This window comes from Desmodus rotundus, chromosome 5 (assembly GCF_022682495.2).
Source record: "Desmodus rotundus isolate HL8 chromosome 5, HLdesRot8A.1, whole genome shotgun sequence".
NCBI lineage: Eukaryota > Metazoa > Chordata > Mammalia > Chiroptera > Phyllostomidae > Desmodus > Desmodus rotundus.
Genome location: NC_071391.1, coordinates 153,662,939 through 153,681,041, shown reverse-complemented (window position 1 = coordinate 153,681,041; position 18,103 = coordinate 153,662,939). Strand labels below are relative to the sequence as shown.

The window sequence follows — 18,103 nt, the reverse complement described above, 5'->3', positions numbered from 1 at the left end:
ACATTCTAAGGAAACAGCTCAGAAATTATGTTTATAATTTCAGAGGGTTTGTGACCCCAGGAAAACAGCCTCTAGATTAGTCCAACGTTCATTTTATATTTGAGGAGAATGAGGCCTATAGAGGTCATAAGGTCAATTATGACCAATCAGTAGAAAGGCTACGTGTCTGGGTCTTCTAATCGCCTCACAAGGCTGGGAGGAACCAGGCGCAGTGGGACCCCAGCACGCGTGTCTGAGCCAGACGGAACTCGGGTCAGTCACGGCTTCTCACTGCTGCAGCTCACTGCGACTTTCAGCAGGACAGCCAATTTCCAGGCATGTTGACAGGATGGCCAATTTCCAGTGAGGAATGCGAGGAACACAATTGTGACTTGGTCTCTTGTCTAGAGCCCAAATCTAATACTGGAGTCAAACAGGTACAGAGAGTGCCAGAGGAGGTGACCTGAGGACACCGTGATCCCTCCCCGCAGCTGGCACCTGAGCAGAGAGAGGGACCTGCCACACACAGAGAAAGGCCCTGTCTTAGCCGGGAAACGGGAAGTGCTGTCCTGGGCCAGGCTCAGGCGTCCCCGGCCCCGGCGTGGTGCCTGACACACTGTAGGGGCGGCTGCCTTCCCTTCTTGTTCCACACGGAGCAGGTATGAGTTGTTTTGAAATCTCTGGTGCCCAGAGAGGCTTGTGGCAAAAGCCCGTGTTTGAGAGTTACTGCCCTCTGAGGAGCCCTGGTAACCGCACACGTCCTCTCCCCCTCCCCCCACCCCGCACCCCAAACCTCCCAGCTGAGCTGTTATCATGGCAACAGAAGGAGACACTTTAGTCTCCCATTTCTCTCTCTGACTCGTGGATACCTGCCAGGTAGCAGATGGCCTGTGTGGACAATTACCTTCATTTTGCTGCAGTGTATTTAAATTAAACAAACTGGCCTCTTTGCTGCCGATTTTGAGAGGCCCTCTCAGAAAAACAAAACACTGAAAAACAACCTTGGGGGAAAGGAGCCGTCAGTCTGAAAGGCAGGGGAGGCAACCACAGAGGCATAGAGAACTGGGATGTATAAGGAATAGCCTTTGTACATTTTTTCCCTTCAAGAAAAGGTAAAAAACAAACAAACAAACAAACAAAAACAAAACCCACATGCTATTTTGAGCTGGCGCTGGTTGTCTCTGCTAGGAAAATGCAGCTGTCTCATCAAACACAGAAGTAAAGGGAGAGAGAGGACGATGGGATGCCACACTGTCTGTTCCGCTGCAAGACGTGACGGTAACTGCCTAGCTTGACACGAGTGACGACGCTGGGAGTTAGGACCAGGGATGGAAGCGAGCGCACGATGGAGGGTAGGGTGGAGGAGAAGAGAAAGACAACCAGTAGCAATGAGCCAAGACACAGGTTGTGCTTCCCTTGGGAGTTAATTAAAACCGATAAAGCACAGGCCTGGAGACCTCGCTCTCCAGGCAAAGGTGCCTGCCTACAAGCTTAAGTGCAGAGCAGCGTTTAAGGATAAACCTGGCTTCTAACCACCACAGAGAGGGGCCGGAGAGTTCCATGGTGTCTCTTCCCTGACCACTGTCAACACCAGTTGTCTGTCGTGGGTGTGTGTTGGAAAGTCAGGGCCATTGGAAAGTCAGGGCCATTGAAAAGTCTGCCATGAGGTCCTTCCGGAGAGGGCTGACACCTGTTTGTTCCCACGTCACCTCAGGAAACTCGGTGCTTACACTTAGCCTGTCCCCTGTGGTGGCTGTGGGGACAGCAGCTGCAGGTGGGAAAGAGCCACTGCAGGTCTGCTGGCCGGTTGGTGGTCTCAGTGGAAAGTCCCGGTTTCCGATCTTCGTGATTCGTCCCTATTCAAATCCAACTAAATTATACAGAAGACAAAGCTTACCTTGAGGCTTAATGCGGTGGGGGCAAGGTATCTGGCTATCTTTCTTAGTAGAGGAAAGCTCCTGAGACAAAGAACAACCTATTAAAACTCACCGTGAACCCAAAGATCAAAGGTAAGTTGAAAGTTAGACGTTTCGATAGGGAAGCTAATAAATTCCAAGACTAGACTTACCCTCTTTCTGTCTGCTCCTCCTAGTTTGCCCTGCTCTAGTGGCAAATGGTATCCCATTAGTTCTCATTGCAGGATTTTAACACCAGCTCTCGGCACAATGATCAGGAACCTCATTAAGGGGGAAAAAAAATCCCTATAAAGCAAATGCCAAACACCCCGCCTGCACATCAGAAACACGAAGCGAACAGGCTCCCAGGACAGCCCGGCCCCTACTCAGACAGCTACATCAGTGACCATCAGGCAGGCGGCCAGAACCTATCTCTGATATTTTAAAATTCAGTGAGACGAATTTAAGTGCTCTGCGTGGGTAGGCCAGACTAGTACCGTGAGGTACGGCACCATTCACCACCACCGCTCGCTGCCGAGTCCATGGTTATATGTAACATTGTGGTGAGAATCCAGGCTTGGATCCAGCTCTGTTCTTTGCTAGCTGTGTGATGTCGCACAACTTACTTAACCTCTCTGGCACCTCGGGTTCTTCATATATAAAATGACGATAATAACCTCTCCACAGGTGGGTGAGGATGAACATACGTGCTTCGCACATCAGCTCAGCAGCGCGCTACCTGCCATGACTCAGCAAGGGGCTGGGGCTACGAAGGGGCCAGGTCTCCACGGGGAGGCTCACAGGCTTGAGGGCAGTTGGGCAACTAGCACACGAAGGAGGGTGAAACCCATACCCACCTGGAGCTACAAAGGAAAAGCAGCACAGACACAGGGGCTTTAACTCCGACCTTCCAGAACAGGGTAAGGTTTCTCAGGGGTACGATGAGGGGTGGCATCCGAGAGTATCTTCGGGGGTATGATTTCAAGAGGCAGAAGAGGCTCAGGAAGGGCGATGCAGGCGAGGAAAGAGCATGAACAGGGACAGAGGCGGCTGTGCACGGGGATAAGACCGGGAGCGGGGAGCACGGAAGCCATGTGGTGGGAAAGGGAAGGGTGCGAAAGAGCCACAAGTATGCAGAGCCATAAATAGTGGTCATCAAGTGTATTGAGTAGGCTACAGAATGGGCAACTACAGCCCGTGACCAAATCCAGCTCATACCTGTTTTTTATATTCTACGAGTAAAAATGGCTTTACATTTTGAAATGGTTATATTTTAAGTGGTTATATAAGTACTTACATAATATTGTTGGTTTGGCTTACAAAGCCTAAAATATTTACTATCTAACCCTTGAAGTGAAAGCTTGCTGACCTACCCTAGGCAGGGGCAGAGGGAACTGGTAGAGGTCCCCCAGTTGGGAATGATGAGGTCAGCGTGGTCTGCCTGGAGGAATCTGGGGCAAAGCGAAGGAGGGACTGGGAAGCAAGAGACAGCCGATAAGGGGACTCATTAGGAGGCTTTTCCCATAGGCCGAGTGACAGATGATGGAGGCTGGCATGAAGAAGGTGATAGGAATGGGAAGGAGAGAGCGGAGAGCAAGCATTCGGAGAAAAGTGGACTGGACTTGACAACTGAGTAGGAAGAGCAGAGATGGGAGGGAGCACGCCTGTGGGGAGTGCTGGCAACGCTGCTAGTGCGGCAGGAGATAGGGAGGAGCAGTGATTTGTGGGGGAACGTGATGGAATATTTCATCTTCCATCCCACCCTTAACCCCCAGAATAAGGGGTACCGAGAAGGCCTGGGGGCTCAGACTGGTGTCACAGAGAAAGGTTCTCTGGGCTCAGGGCATGGCTTCTTAATGGGGGGTCATTTAACCTGCTGGGGACCTGGCGGTGGGGGTAGCTGGCACCAGAATGCAGGAGGGAGAGGTCAAGGATGCTTCGAAATATCCTACAAGACATAGAAGAGTCCCCTGCCCTCCACAAACAGTTACCTGGCTCCATGTGTCCATGGTGCTGAGAATAAGAAACCTGCATGAGGGCGATTCAGCGTACGGAGGGTGACCAGGCCAGGGCTGCTTTTCCAGGGGGGTAAGCCGCTGCAGAAGGAAGGGCATGCCACTAGTGGCCTAAGGCCAGGTTAGAACTTTCAAGAGCCCAAGAATAAACTCTGATATCTTCTGCACATTTGGGAGATGACCCGGAGGGCAGCTATAGGCCCGAGAGTCTCCCAGATTCTCTCTCGGTTTCCTGAGGTCTGAGCTGGTTAACTACAGCAGTTGAAATCTGAAAGGTGAAAGTAATGTATAAATAGCGGGGTGAGTGTATATTGTGAAGTTAACAAGGATACATAATAATAAAGGCACCAAAGGGTTTAAGGTTAGCCAGCTTTGTAGAGCAGCGGTGAATTGGTGTGGGTTCTTATTAAAGGGAACACTTGAGCTGCAGTAAACTGTCTCTCTGCATTGCCTCTAATTTTAGAATACAGGCCCCTCCCTCTCTCCTTTTTTAAGCATTGGGACATCTATACTACAGCTCCAAATGAGAGTAATTCTACTTGCCGAATTATGTTAGCAGTAAAGGGAGACGAGAGTAAAAGAGTCTATTGTAGCCCTTAGAACATGCTTCCCTTAGCTGAAAAGAAGCAGATGTTCATCTCAGTTCAGGACTCTAGGCCAGGAAGCTCTCTACCTTAGCCTTGTTGCTAAGATGGACCATCAGAACCAGGCTGAGGGCAGGGAGAGGTCTAACAGAAAGAGAGCACCCGGGATCCCTGCCGTCCTGTGGGAGGCATGGCCAAGAGTCCCGGAAATAAGCCAAAGGAGTGGGTTCATGGGAGGAGGTGATGCCCTTCTCATGGGATGCATTTGTCTGTCTGGAAAAGTGGAGGGCAGACGACTGGCACGATAAACCCTGGGGAAGGAGCTGGTGACTGAAAGTGCAGACAGTGAAGTGAGGACCAGAGGGTTTCAAAGTTGCAGAAGGACACTCCAGGCAAAAGGAGCCTAGCTGAACTTCTATAGCCCCTTTTTGTTTTACAGCCTTTCCCTAATATACCAACTGGTTATCAGTGACAAAAGGATCAAAGAATTGTGATGCTGGAAGTTTACAGAAGAGGAAACTGAAGTTGGTAAGGGTTAGGTACATGTTCAGACAGAAAAGAAATGAAGTTTTGTCAGCAAGGTTCTGAGTCAAAATCTAACATGCAGACTGAAGATTTAATCTTTTCTTCATTGAGGTGAGTGTGTGCAGCGGGGTGAGTGCTACGGGTTGAGTGTGCGCAGCGGGATGAGCGTGTGCAGTGGGGTGAGTGAGTGCAGCGGGGTGAGTGTGTGCAGCGGGGTGAGTGTGTGCAGTGGGGTGTGTGTGTGCAGCGGGATGAGTGCGTGCAGCGGGATGAGTGTGTGCAGCGGGGTGAGTGTGTGCAGCAGGATGAGTGCGTGCAGCGGGGTGAGTGCATGCAGCGGGATGAGTATGTGCAGTGGGGTGAGTGCATGCCGCGGGGTGAGTGTGTGCAGCAGGGTGTGTGCAGCGGGGTGAGTGTGTGCAGCGGGGTGAGTGTGTGCAGTGGGGTGAGTGTGTGCAGCGGGGTGAGTGTGTGCAGTGGGGTGAGTGTGTGCAGCGGGGTGAGTGTGTGCAGTGGGGTGAGGGTGTGCAGCAGGGTGTGTGCAGTGGGGTGAGTGTGTGCAGCAGGGTGTGTGCAGCGGGGTGAGTGAGTGCAGCGGGGTGAGTGTGTGCAGCGGGGTGAGTGTGTGCAGTGGGGTGAGGGTGTATGCAGCAGGGTGAGAATGAAGCAAGTGGTTGGACATGACAAAGCCCATTTTTCGGAGCTGTCAGCGCTCCACTACTCTACTGAAAATTTCCTTTCCAAGGTGCTGATAACTCCCTCACTGTCAATTTCAAGGGCTTCTGTGCTTATTGTGTATTAACTTTCTCCTTGCAACTGACTGGGCTTTCACAAGAACCCACAATCCTACCCTTCCTGACCACTACTTTCTTCTTTTTGTCTACTATTGGTTTTCCCTAAGGCTCGTGTTTATGATTTCAACTCCAGTTTTATGAAGACTTGCACAGCTACAATGCTAGCCCTGCGTTCTCACTGAAATTCCAGTTGCATATCCCCAAGTATCTAGCAGACCAGACGAAAAGCTTGCTTGCCTGCCTATTCTTTGTAACTTAATAGCTTCAAAACCAGACCAAAGTACCCTTCCTAACCCAGATCTCCTCCCCATTTTTGGTTTTTCAGTCACTGGTATTCATCATTTTCCAAGGCTTCAGGCTCAAAACCTAGAAACCACCATTCACTCATTCTTTTCTGTTGATTCTCTGCTGAGACTCAGACTGGAATGTTCTGGGGGGACACACGGTGGTCCTGGGAATTCAATATTCCTCCAGTAGAAGGCAAGTTCTCCTGCCTGGTGTGTAGGCTTTTCCTGGACACCCTGGCAGACACTTCCATAGGCTGTGTGCATTCTGGTCAGGAGAGGAAATGACAAGCACAGCACAGGAGGGAAATAAGAAAGCAGGTAAGCAAACCTACCAGCCCGTCCCCAATGAGACTAAAGAAAAACGTTGGGAGTATTGCAAAGACCCGAAGCTGCCTCCCGCGTGTTCTCAAGACTGCCAGCTCCTTATAGGCATTCAGTCATTTCTTGGGGGAGTGAAATACAAATGCCTATTTTAAATATTGGAATGGCATTTCCTCTTGGGGGAGAAAGTTGAACAAAACCCCAAACTGACAAGGTGCCAAGTCCCTGTAGTGAGTATAAAAGCCCAGCCTGACGGGCGGGCACCAGCGGACCTTGAGGAGGATGTCTGTGTGCAGGGACTGCTGAGTCTGCGCACACAGACGGGGACAGGGCCCAGGCTGCAGGTCACGGCAGAGCCACGCACTCCAGTGCATCGGTCCCCGTTCACTGAGACACCGGGCAGTCTGCAAACTCAGGGTGGCAGCAGGGGTGCCGAAGGCTCAGATGTCTCTGACCAGGCTTGTGTTCCTGTATTTAGGGCATCACGCCAAGCACGAAGTAACTTTCATGCTATTTGAAGGTGGGATTCATGTAGGAGGATTTCTCTTTTTATCCTCCAAAAGGCCAGGCTCACTGCCTTGAACATGGGTAGTAAGACACTGCTGGGTTAATAAATAAATGGCAACCCTTTGCCTTTGAGGGAGCAGCAGCTGCTGCAGGCTTCCGTTTCAGAGCATGAGGTAGGGGGTGGGGAGAGTCCCGAAGATTTCAGAGGCATGTGAATCACTTCCCAGTGAGACTGTGTCCAAAGGTTAAGCGGCCAAGAGGGGAAATGACCCATGAGCACGTCAAGAGGTTTGCCAATCATCTTTTTAATGGACAGAGGAAGTTTTTATTTGTTGTTATGTATTTTTTTTTAAGTATTTTCTCTTAAATTTACAAAGTTACCACTCGTGAGGCTTGCTGGAGTCCTCGGGGTCCACCACGGCTAACTAAATACGGAACGCCCTTCCTTTAGGCATATTTGGTGGGTTGTGGTCAGAGAGGGCCAGCCTACACCATGCCTTCTCTGGTGTAGAAGTAGAGGGTTATCTGCTTGGTTCTGGGAGTCAGAAGGGGCAGGGTCCCACTTGATATCCCAACTGACTCAAGTAATGAGAGAGGCCCAAAATGTGGCAACGGGCAATTCCCAACACATACACACAAGTGGCTTGTTACTTGGAGGATTCAGCGGCCTGGGTCTGGCTTCCCATTTTGCCAACTTCAAAGGGATGATGGTCTTGTACAGAATCAAAGTCACTGAAATGAACACATTAGTGTATTCCCTTGTCTGCCCAAGGATAGCTTTAAATTGACCTGAGAAATAATACACCAGCAGCGGTAATTTCTGGTTCTTGGATTACACAATAATCCATAAGATTTTTTAAAAAATGAAATGTCTATTGGAGGTTCTACTGCTGCCAAAAATAAATAAATACCCACAATGTCTGCCCCCCTCTGCAAGAGAGTTCTCAAGAAGGTGTAGGGTGTTCTCAAGTACGTGCTTCACTCTGAGCTGGCACATTTAGAGAGGGGTCAGGAGATGCAAGTCTGGGTGGACTGCCGGAACATTTCCAGCAAGTGTTTTTGACCATAGAGTGTACATCTCGGGGGTGTAGAAGGGTGAAGAGAAGGAGGAGAACACTCGTGGTCAGCAACCACAGGTGAGGTGGTGCGTGGTATCAGCAGGAAAGGTACAGTCGAAAGCCAGGGGGTGAGACTGCCAGGGACCGAGTGGAGAAGGGAGCAGGAAGGATAGACCTTCCTACTTTGCACCTACGTATTACTGGTATCTGCTTCTCTGCCTCTGCTAAGCAAACTGGATGTGATGTGTGGTCATGTGACTGGTTCTGGCCAATGAAGTGGAGCGGAAGTGATGTGTGTCACTTCCTGGTAGATGCCTTAAATTGCTGCACCTCACTCGCCATCCTGGTCTTCTGCTTTGCCCATGTCAACGTATCTGTTGATATGGAAGTGCCATAGATCAAAGCAATAAACTGCATGTGAATGAAGATAACAAGCTTTACATTAAAGCCCCTGGGATTTCCGGGCTGTCTGCCTCTCCTAACACCACGCTCTCTCTTCCTACCCTCTTTCCCTCAGTCTGTCACTCCTTTCTTACCTCCTCCTGTCACTTATCCTCTCCTGCTTCCTTTCTTCTCCCCTTTGCTCTATGATTCCATTGCTCTCCTAATGCAAATAATAATAAATGTAATTCCCATTCTTAATCTGAAACAGATAAATTTGTTCTATGAAAAAGACATGATTAATTTTTTGAATTAACATCTCATATTTCTCTCTTTAAAAAAAAAAAACCCTGGACTGCTGGCCAAGACGGAGGTGTAGGTAGATACACTTTGCCTCCTCACATAACCAAAAGATGGATAGTAACAAATTTAAAAACAAAAAATAACCAGAATTGCCAGAAAATCGAACTGTATGGAAGTCCAACAACCAAGGAGTTAAATAAGAAACACTCATCCACACTGGTAGGAGGGTCAGAGATGGTTACTATGTAACAGGTGCCCCTAGATGAAACAGTATGGCCCAAATGAAAAAATATGGCCCAAAGCTCCAGAACAATACAACTAAGCAATGAAGAGGTAGCCAGCCTATCAGATGCAGAGTTCAAAACACTGGTAATCAGGATGCTCACAGAAATGGCTGAGTATGGTTGCAAAATAGAGGAAAAAGTGAAGGCTATGCAAAGTGAAATAAAGGAAAATGTGTAGGGAACCAACAGTGATGGGAAGGAAACCGGGACTCAAATCAACGGTTTGGAGCAGAAGGAAGAAATAAACATTCAACCAGAACAGAATGAAGAAACAAGAATTCAAAAAAAAATGAGGAGAGGTTTAGGAAACTCCAGGACAACTTTAAATGTTCCAACATCTGAATCACAGGAGTGCCAGAAGGAGAAGAAGAGCAAGAAATGGAAAATTTATTTGAACAAACCATGAAGGAGAACTTCCCCAATCTGGCAAAGGAAACAGACTTCCAGGAAGTCCAGGAAGCTCAGACAGTCCCAAAGAAGTTGGACACAAGGAAGAACACACCAAGGTACATCATAATTACATTAGCCAAGATGAAAGATAAGGAGAGAATCTTAAAAGCAGCAAGAGAAAAGGAGAGAGTTACGTACAAAGGAGTTCCCATCAGACTATCAGCTGATTTCTCCAAAGAAACCTTGCAGGTAAGAAGGGGCTGGGAAGAAGTATTCAAAGTCATGAAAGGCAAGGACCTACATCCAAGATTACTCTATCCAGCAAATCTATCATTTAGAATGGACAGGCAGATAAAGTGCTTCCCAGATAAGGTCAAGTTAAAGGAGTTCATCATCACCAAGACATTATTATATGAAATGTTGAAGGGACTTACCCCCAAAAAAGAAGATCAAAAATATGAATAGTAAAATGACAACAAAATCACAATTAACAATAATTGAATCTAAAAAAACAAAAACAAAAACAAACTAAGCAATCAACTAGAACAGGAACAGATTCACAGAAATGGAGATCACATAGAGGGTTATCAGTGGGGAGGGAGAGGAGGGAGAATGAGGGAAAAGGTACAGGGAGTAAGAAGTATAATTGGTAGTTACAAAATAGACAGGAAGAAGTTAAGAATAGTATGGAAAATGGAGAAACCAAAGAACTTATATGTACAACCCATGGACATGAACTAAGGTGGGGGAATGCTGGCAGGAAGAGGGGTACAGGGCGGAGGGCAATCAAGGAGAGAAAAAAATGCGATAACTGTAATAGCATAATCAATAAAATATATTTAAAAAAGAAAAGATGTATGGAATGAAACACGCAGAATTGCAAATTTCCCTAATTGCATATTTTATTGCAGTATTTTTGCATATTTTATTTCAGAGGAAAAATGTAAAAGGTACTGGAAAATGGAATCTGTCCATAAGATTTCCTAGAGTTTTTTAAGAAAATACAAAAGTTTGTTTAAACATTTTTTTTCAAAAAGCCCTGAGGTAAATTAAGCGTCAGCTCTAGCTTATCTGAAAGACGCATGCTCTGGGAACCTCGCTGTGCCACATGAACAGATGGTGTTACCATTGGGGATAGGCCCTCGACTGACTGTGTGTGTGTGTGTGTTAGTAGCTATCAGGATAAATGAAAACAAACATAACCCTTCCCTAAACACCATGCAACAGCCACGCAGCCTAGAGGAACCAGAGCTCCCTCTGGGCAGGCTCTGAACAGGAAATCACAGCATCATCAGTCCCTCAGTTCTCATTGTGTTAACTTCGTAACTTTGTTAAGAAGGCAACTGGAGCTGCAGCATCCAGAAGCCTGTGCAGGACTAAAGACATGTGAAGTTATCAAAAGAACTGCCCATTTTCATGCACCATCCTTCAGAACAGAGTATTTAGACCTGAGGTCACCCCCACCCCTCCAAGAACTGTTTCAAGCAATTAATGTCACTCCAGACAGGAAGCAGCAGAGAAAGCAAGAGCAGGAAAATGCAATGGTAGCCAGCATAGTCATGCATACTCAAATAAACACAACAGATGTGTACTTTGAAAAATAATTCAACAAGCTCTGGTTTCAAATAAGAACATGCTCTACTAGGTGACATGATGGGGACTTTTAGGCCACTTTACAAGACCATGGAGAGAACTGCTGAGGGTTTCACACATGATCGATTCTACAGAGACGACCTTGTGCAGGGAGGGGAGGAGAAAGGATTTACATGAGGAAAAGAACATGCAAAACAAGCAAGAACCAGGTGGAGAACTCTGAAGTTCACTTACTGCCTGCTTTTGCTCTTCCTCCTAGAGGTGACGGAAATGAAACAAAACAAAAAGGCAGAGGGAAAACAAGAGAGATTAATGCCCATCGCCACAGACATTTGGAAGAAATGACAGAAGAACAGGGCAAGTGAGGCCAGGCCCGTGGGTTCAGAGATCAAAGCCCTGAGCACCACGAGCATCATCAGTGGGACGGAGCAAACAGCTGGCCTCTGCCCCACCCAGTACATTAAGTGCTGACTTCTAGAGAGTTTCAAGGAAAGAACCTTAAAAGCCACCTGGTCTGATTTCATCCCATGATGCATCAAAAAGGCTTCGAGTGTCTGACTTTCCCCACATATAACTACTTGGGGAAACCCCAAAGAAGGGGCTCAACACCATGACTCAAAAGCCCAATAACCTTTTCAATATTCATAATATTCTTAGGAGTTCAGGCACACTTATCCAGGCAGTGGTCCTCAAAGTGTGGAAGAGAGACCAGAGGCGGCAGCAGCACCTGAAAACCTATTGGGGACGCAGATTTTGGACCCCACCCCTCAAAGACTGGATCGAAACTCTCAGGATGGGACACGGCAGTGGATTCAACGAGCCTTTCAGCTGATTCCGACAACTGCCAGTTTGAGAGCCAGTGCTCGAGGAACTTCCCCAGACAGCATCCCCATGCGCAGACTCATCTCTGAATTAGGGCCCTCCCCTCCACTTCTTCCAGGCTGCTTTGGTTTTTCTGAAGAATGCAGCATTTTCCCCGGTAAACCTGAAACTGCTTCAGGGCCCCGAAGGACCTCACTTTTGCATGAACTCACATGGGTTTACTTAGTATTTCTAACGTGTAAAGCTCTAGAAACACAAGATGGTCTCCACCTTTGGAGCCTCACAACGAGGGTGCGCAGCAGCCCCCGCTGGCCGTGGGCTCTCAGCATGTGCCCCCCGGTGCTAGAGAGAGCAGCACAGCAGAGAGAGATCAACACTTCCAAGTTTCCCTCTCCTTGTCCTGTCTGTTGTTCCTCAGTCACTCTGTCTTTTAATGGGCGTCTTCGCTTCCTTTTGGTGCCTGGTCGTGGGTAACCGTGGATAGGAAGCCTCTGCTCTTTGCCCCAAGCACGCGCATCTACACGCTGTTGCAATGGTTCCACTTAAACTGGACCCCTCTGTCCAGGCGGTCTCCACGGACCACGTGAGGGGGCGTCTTAGGAAAGGACGAGGGCTTTTCCGTGCACATCTGCATGCGGTGGCGAGAATGATTTCAGGAAAGCCAAGCAATTACAAAAGGGAAAGAGGAAGTACAAATTTGGAGAAAATAATTTTATTCCTGTAAGGGAGAGACATGGACTTCTGGAAACCAAAGGGGCACTACACATTTCCAAGTCAGCCCCAGGAGATGTTCTCATAGTGAGAGCCAGCTGTGAGAGGCCTGGCCAAACCTACGCTCCCAGGGGCCCAGACGGAGCGGGCCCTGAGCGCGAGCTGAGTTGCCCTGAGGAGTCAGGGTCTTTTGCACCCAGCACTCCCGGCTCTAGTTAGAAGGGCTTAGGGTTTGCAGTTGGGAAGCCATCTCCCTTCCCAGCCAGGCGTCCCTGTAGGACAGAACACTTTCTCCCATTCACTGGTAAGGCAAACAGTCCTAGTAGAGCTATGAAACAATTTAAAAACGTGGGTTTTTTTTTTTGCTGGCACGAAGTGTTGAAATGCAAGTTGAAATGGTAAGGAAGGGATGCGGCAATCGTGACGGGCTGAGATTGCATCTGAGGTCAAAAGACCAGCCTGTAATTTCTTAGAACTGGCCCTAGGACACCTCCCATTCTCTCTGCTTTCTCCAGGTGTGGGATTGGAGAAAACACTGCTTTGGTTCAACAGAACAGGGAAGTTTCAAAAAGCAATGTTTCAAGTTTGTCTGCAGACCTGGTGACTTGTATGCAGTTTGTGCAGACAGGAAACCATTAACCCTGCACTAGACCCAGGTGTCAGGTGGGGACAGAGGTGACGGGGCAGCACTTGCAGGACTCAGAGGCTTCTGTGAGCACCGGGGTTGGGAGAGGGTGGACTCGGCAAAGCGTTATTTAGGACGGTGTTGTATAATTTAAACTCACAAAAGTCATTCGGATAAAGCCTTGAAGGCTCTGTCAACACAAAAAACAGGCCAGATAGAAGGTCTTAGAACATCTCTGTTATCGATCGGTCAGTTAGGGCCAGTAAACACTGACTGGTGACGAGGCGCAGGAGCCAGCCTGGTTTAAGAGGGCAATACTACCTTTGTTACAAAGTGCGAATCTGGACCTGCTCTGCCGCCGGCAGCGTGAGGGGCTCTCCCACACAGGGAGTGCCCGGCCAGGCGCCCAGAGGAATGCCACAGTCCCTGCAGTCACCTATCTAAAAATTCATGTTGAAGCCTCATTTGCAAACGACGTTGAAATTCCAAACTGCACAATTTATCTGGTAAATGTGTTTCCAAAGCAATAAGGGGAATATGGAAAATGATGTAGAAAAATATTGGGAACATAATTTAGAAACTGAAATACCAACACATAACCATTTCTAGATTAAATAAGAAGTAGGAGGCAGAACCATCCACGTGCTCATTCATCAGGGGAACAGGGAGGGAGAAGACCCTCTGAGACAGGGAGCTTGACTGACAGCCCGCATCATGTCATTAAGAACAAAGCAGTAAGGTCTCTGACACTCCTCGGTGGTAGGAATGGAGTCTTACTCACCCTCACATGCCAAATATCTAAACACGACACTCAGGAACTCAATGCTTTTTTGTTAAATGTATGATTAATTTTTACTCAGCCTTGGTCCAAAAAAAAAAAAAGGATGTATGATTTTTTTTTCGGTGAATTCATAAACAATGGTGGCACGTCATATGTATGCTTCTTTCAGTTACTTTTCAGATAAACAGACGAGGCACGTAGTATTTCACTGAAGCAGGGAAGTGACGGAACACCCTGCGAAGTGGAAACGTGACGTGTGGCGAGCTTCAATTCACGAGCGCCCCAGACCGCGGGCCTGACTGTCCCTCTGACCTGCTGCTTCCAGCTGCTCTGTGAGCGGGTTAACTGCGAGCAGACTGAATACCGGGGAAGCAGGACAGGCGTTTGAAAGAAAAATTAGGGGAATTCCAAAGGTTACTCTCATCATGTGTTGATGAATGTATATATTTTTAATGGTAGGAAAACACCTTTGAAATTTTAATAGAAGTCGGTGATTCCTGTGTGGGGCTGACCCTTTAGGAGTGTACCTAATACACAAATTAAGATTGTAATCCTTTTAGGAAGACGGAAGGAAAGGAATGAGATTTCAGCTGTGAATGCTCCTCAGTGGAAAAGAAGACAACATTCCCTGGGGAATCTGTAAATCCTTCCTCCCAGTCTGCATGGCCTCCACCTGTCAGGAGGGTAAATAATAAGATTTCTGATTAAGCACCTGGATGGGGATCCTACTGAATAGGCAGCGGGATCCTGCTTCTTTTACTGAAATTGTAACCACAAGACAACAGCTAGAAAGGCAAGAACCTCGGGGTTCGGGATTAGAGTTCCAGGCCTCAGCACATTCTGCTTGGCCCCTGACGGCAAGCATCAGAGTTGAACTATGAGGCCACGGCAATGCACGCGGGGCTCTGAGCCAGGGACCCCAAGGCACACTGAGGGCAACCAGCTGACGGGAAGGCATAGTGGTAGTTAGAGGAAATTCTCACTTCCTTTAATTTTCCTAAACGTTTCACTTTTCACAAAACTGAGCGTGGGGCACCTTCCCCTCTGTGTCCGGGTAATGTTTGAGGGCATTTTCTGAAAGGGAGTTTTGACACAGGGGAGGAATGCGTGGATCCCCTGTCATTTCTGAGCCACCGGTGGGCTAACCTCCCACCAGCTGGGCTTCCAAAGCCCCACGAGGCTGCAGATGCTGAGTGGCTGACGGGCTGCTTAGCTGGATACTTGACAGTTACTGGAGGGATCTGGGCCAGGTCTTATGCATCAGGTTTCCCTTAAACAAGACCCACTTAGACATCACACGTTTCTCAGGAGAAGTCCTGCGGACGGGGTCAGTGTAGAACCGCATCCAGGCAAAACCACCCCAACATCCTGGACCAAAGCAAGAAACAAACTGCTCAGGACTAAAAGAAGTGATTGCCTTGAGCAAGTCGAAAGCCAGTTTAAAACCCATTTACCCAGTTGCCAATCCCCCTAGCTTCATTTTTAAGGAATGGTTTAGAATGGAGGAACTGCTTTGAAGGAGAGTTGGTATTTTCCAAGTTGATAACTTCTTGGGCTATCGCCCCAGTCACCTCATCACTTCGGGCCTGGATGGTTTCATTAGTCTCCTTTTATCCTTTAGTTCCTCCCAGTTTTTACCTGTTCTGCACATCTTCCTAACTCTTTTTTCAATACCTTCAGAGACTCCCCTCCATCACAGGATTAAACCCAGCCCCGCCCGGCCCGGCACTTGAAGCACTACACATTTTCCCGTTGCCGCTGCGGCTGCTGACTTTGCCCTGCCTTAACAGACGGCGGTTTCAGAGCACGGGCCTTGGGAATCAATGGCCGGAACAGACGTGCTCCGGCACTGCTGCTCCCTGGCTGGGGAAGTATTTCTGTTCGGTGCTCATAAAGTTGTCCAGGAGAGGGCATTTGCATGCCAAGCATGCCCCTCTCTGCTCTGGGTGTAGGGGTTGTAATATATTTTACAACAAAAAATAGTGAGATTTGAATCATTCCAGATTTATTGAAGCCCCAATCTACCAAACCTAGAACTAACATGCTATTTTATTCCTTCTAATATAGCAAAGTTATCGATTAGAGTTGGCTTGATAAGATCAGTGTGCCTCTGCAATACTAAAAAAGGACATACTTGTAGGTGGAATATCTGAATACTTGTCTTAAAAGAAACTTCAAATAGTTAGGAAATATGCATTTAATACGTAGCTAATGTCCTATTTATAAAGATCCACAAAAGCAACTATTCAAAGACATTACTCTGGCCCCAGTTATTAATTTCTTCTTTTATAATCAGGCTTTCTACCACTGCAGATTACTGTAATAATGAATTAGACTGCCGTAATGGAGGTTCACCTAGAAACTGGGTCTAGGTAGCAATACGTCAGCCTCCAGCCTCCTCCTGTCCCGACATCACAGTGGGTGGGAGGCCCGAGCTGCCCTGGAGGTGGGTGGGGGACAAGACAGCGAGCGGCCAGAGGAGGCCGAGAGTGGGCACCAGCTCTTACCTTCAGCAGCTTCATGAGCCCTTCCAGCTGAACCATCAGCTCCCGCCTGCTCTCCTGCAGAGCCGACATTCTCTGCTCCAGTTCATCCTTCCTCTGCCTGTCCAAGAGGAAAAGCCCATCAGAAACGAAACTTGGAAGATACAGGGTCTGAGGCCAGGTAATGTCTGTTTTGGACCCAATTCTGCTACTTACCAGTGTATGAGATGCTGAGCAGGCCATTTAACCTCTGATACCTTATGTACAAAGGGGTTAGATACCTATTTTGCCTACTATTATTACTATGAGAATAGCATAAAAATGCTCTGAAAGGTATACATGGCCAAACAGAGAAAACTTATTATTAATAGTAGTATTAAAGTGTTTGAAAAAATTGTTTGTCAGGAAGTCAAACACCTCATTTAGAAAAATGCATAGAACCAGTCCAAACTTAAATTAATGGTGGAGAAAAGGCATGAAAACCGCTCGGGAAAACCAGGGTCCAGCGGTCCATGCTTCCAGCACCTGACACCGGTTCTAGACGTGCGACAGGCACCAGGGTGACTTGCTCTTCCCTGAGGACAGGTTCTGTGTCAGTGCTGGCCACCCAAGTGTGCCCGCCACCAAGCCTCCCTCCCCCGAAGTTCTCCTTCCCAGCTCCCCCATCTCTGCCCCATTTCCTTCCAGGAGTCACTGCTGAAAAAGTCAGTCCTCTGCGACACTTTCCTGTTTCTGTCCTATAGGCAATGACATTATTATTATAGATAATCCCTCCCTGGAAATTTAGGCACCCATCTTTCTAGTCTCCCTCCTTTCACCTTCTCCAAGTGCTGCTCACCGCACACACCCGATGGCTCTGAGCTTGCCTGATCCCGATGTCATGGACTACAGTGAGCAGAAAGCGGTGGGAGGCTCGAGGCCCATCCTTTTCTAAATGTGCAGTTTTGGACAAGTCTCTTAACCTGTCTGAGCCTCAATTTCCTATTCTGTGAAAGGGGGCCGATAATGTACAACATCAGCAATGCTCTGAGGAATACCAGAAAAAAAGGTAACGACGATGCAAGTGTTTTGTGAGGTCTGCGGTGCTGCTCAGAGGAAAGCGCGTTCATTCCATCATCCTCTGTAATGACCTCGATAGAATGTCTGCATCACTGCCTCTTGCTCTGCACAGTCTAGGCCTCCGCTGCCCCACAGGGTAACCACGAGCCACATGTGCCTCCCCAGCCCTTGACACGTGGCTAGTCCTAACTGAGATGCATTGAAAGGAGCACACACACTGGATTTCACACACTTTAGTGTGGACAAAACAAAGTAATTATGTCATTAGTAAGTTTTCATGATGATCAAATGTGAAAATGACAGTATTTTGGATATATAAGGTCAAGTAAAAGACAGCATTACAATTAATGATACCTATTTGCTTTCAGTTTTTCGCTGTGGGTGTTAGAAAAGTTTTAGCTGGGCACGTGCTTCCCAGTGTATTTCTGTGGGAGAGCTCGGCTCCAGACCCCACCCACAATCCTGTCCACAGTGCCTCACCTCCTATTCCTTCCAGGTCTGGACCTCCAGATGGTGCACTTTTCCCTAAACAGACCCCATCAAGTTACAGCTCACAGCTACCCACCCTTCCAAATATTATTCACTTCCTCAAGTCTATCCCAAACCACTTTTTCCAGGAAGCTGCTCCTGACTACTTCGGCAGGTATCAGGTCCTGCTTAGCTCATCACTACAACAATCGGTGCTTCTCTGTGGCACCTTACTTCA

At 47.9% G+C, this 18,103-nt stretch overlaps 1 protein-coding gene across 11 annotated transcripts in view; it reads right to left on the bottom strand.

Moving 5' to 3' along the window:
* Positions 1 to 18,103, bottom strand: part of DTNB (dystrobrevin beta) — a 168,363-nt gene that overhangs the window by 17,484 nt on the left and 132,776 nt on the right. For 6 of the 11 annotated variants that reach the window (XM_053925400.2, XM_053925396.2, XM_045189235.3 and 3 more), the window contains 2 exons: positions 16,363 to 16,459; positions 11,151 to 11,171 (listed from right to left, as the gene is read on the bottom strand). In XM_053925400.2, the coding sequence (XP_053781375.1) occupies positions 11,151 to 11,171; positions 16,363 to 16,459 (118 nt within the window). The other 5 variants (XM_053925399.2, XM_053925397.2, XM_045189236.3 and 2 more) reach the window with 2 other exon arrangements.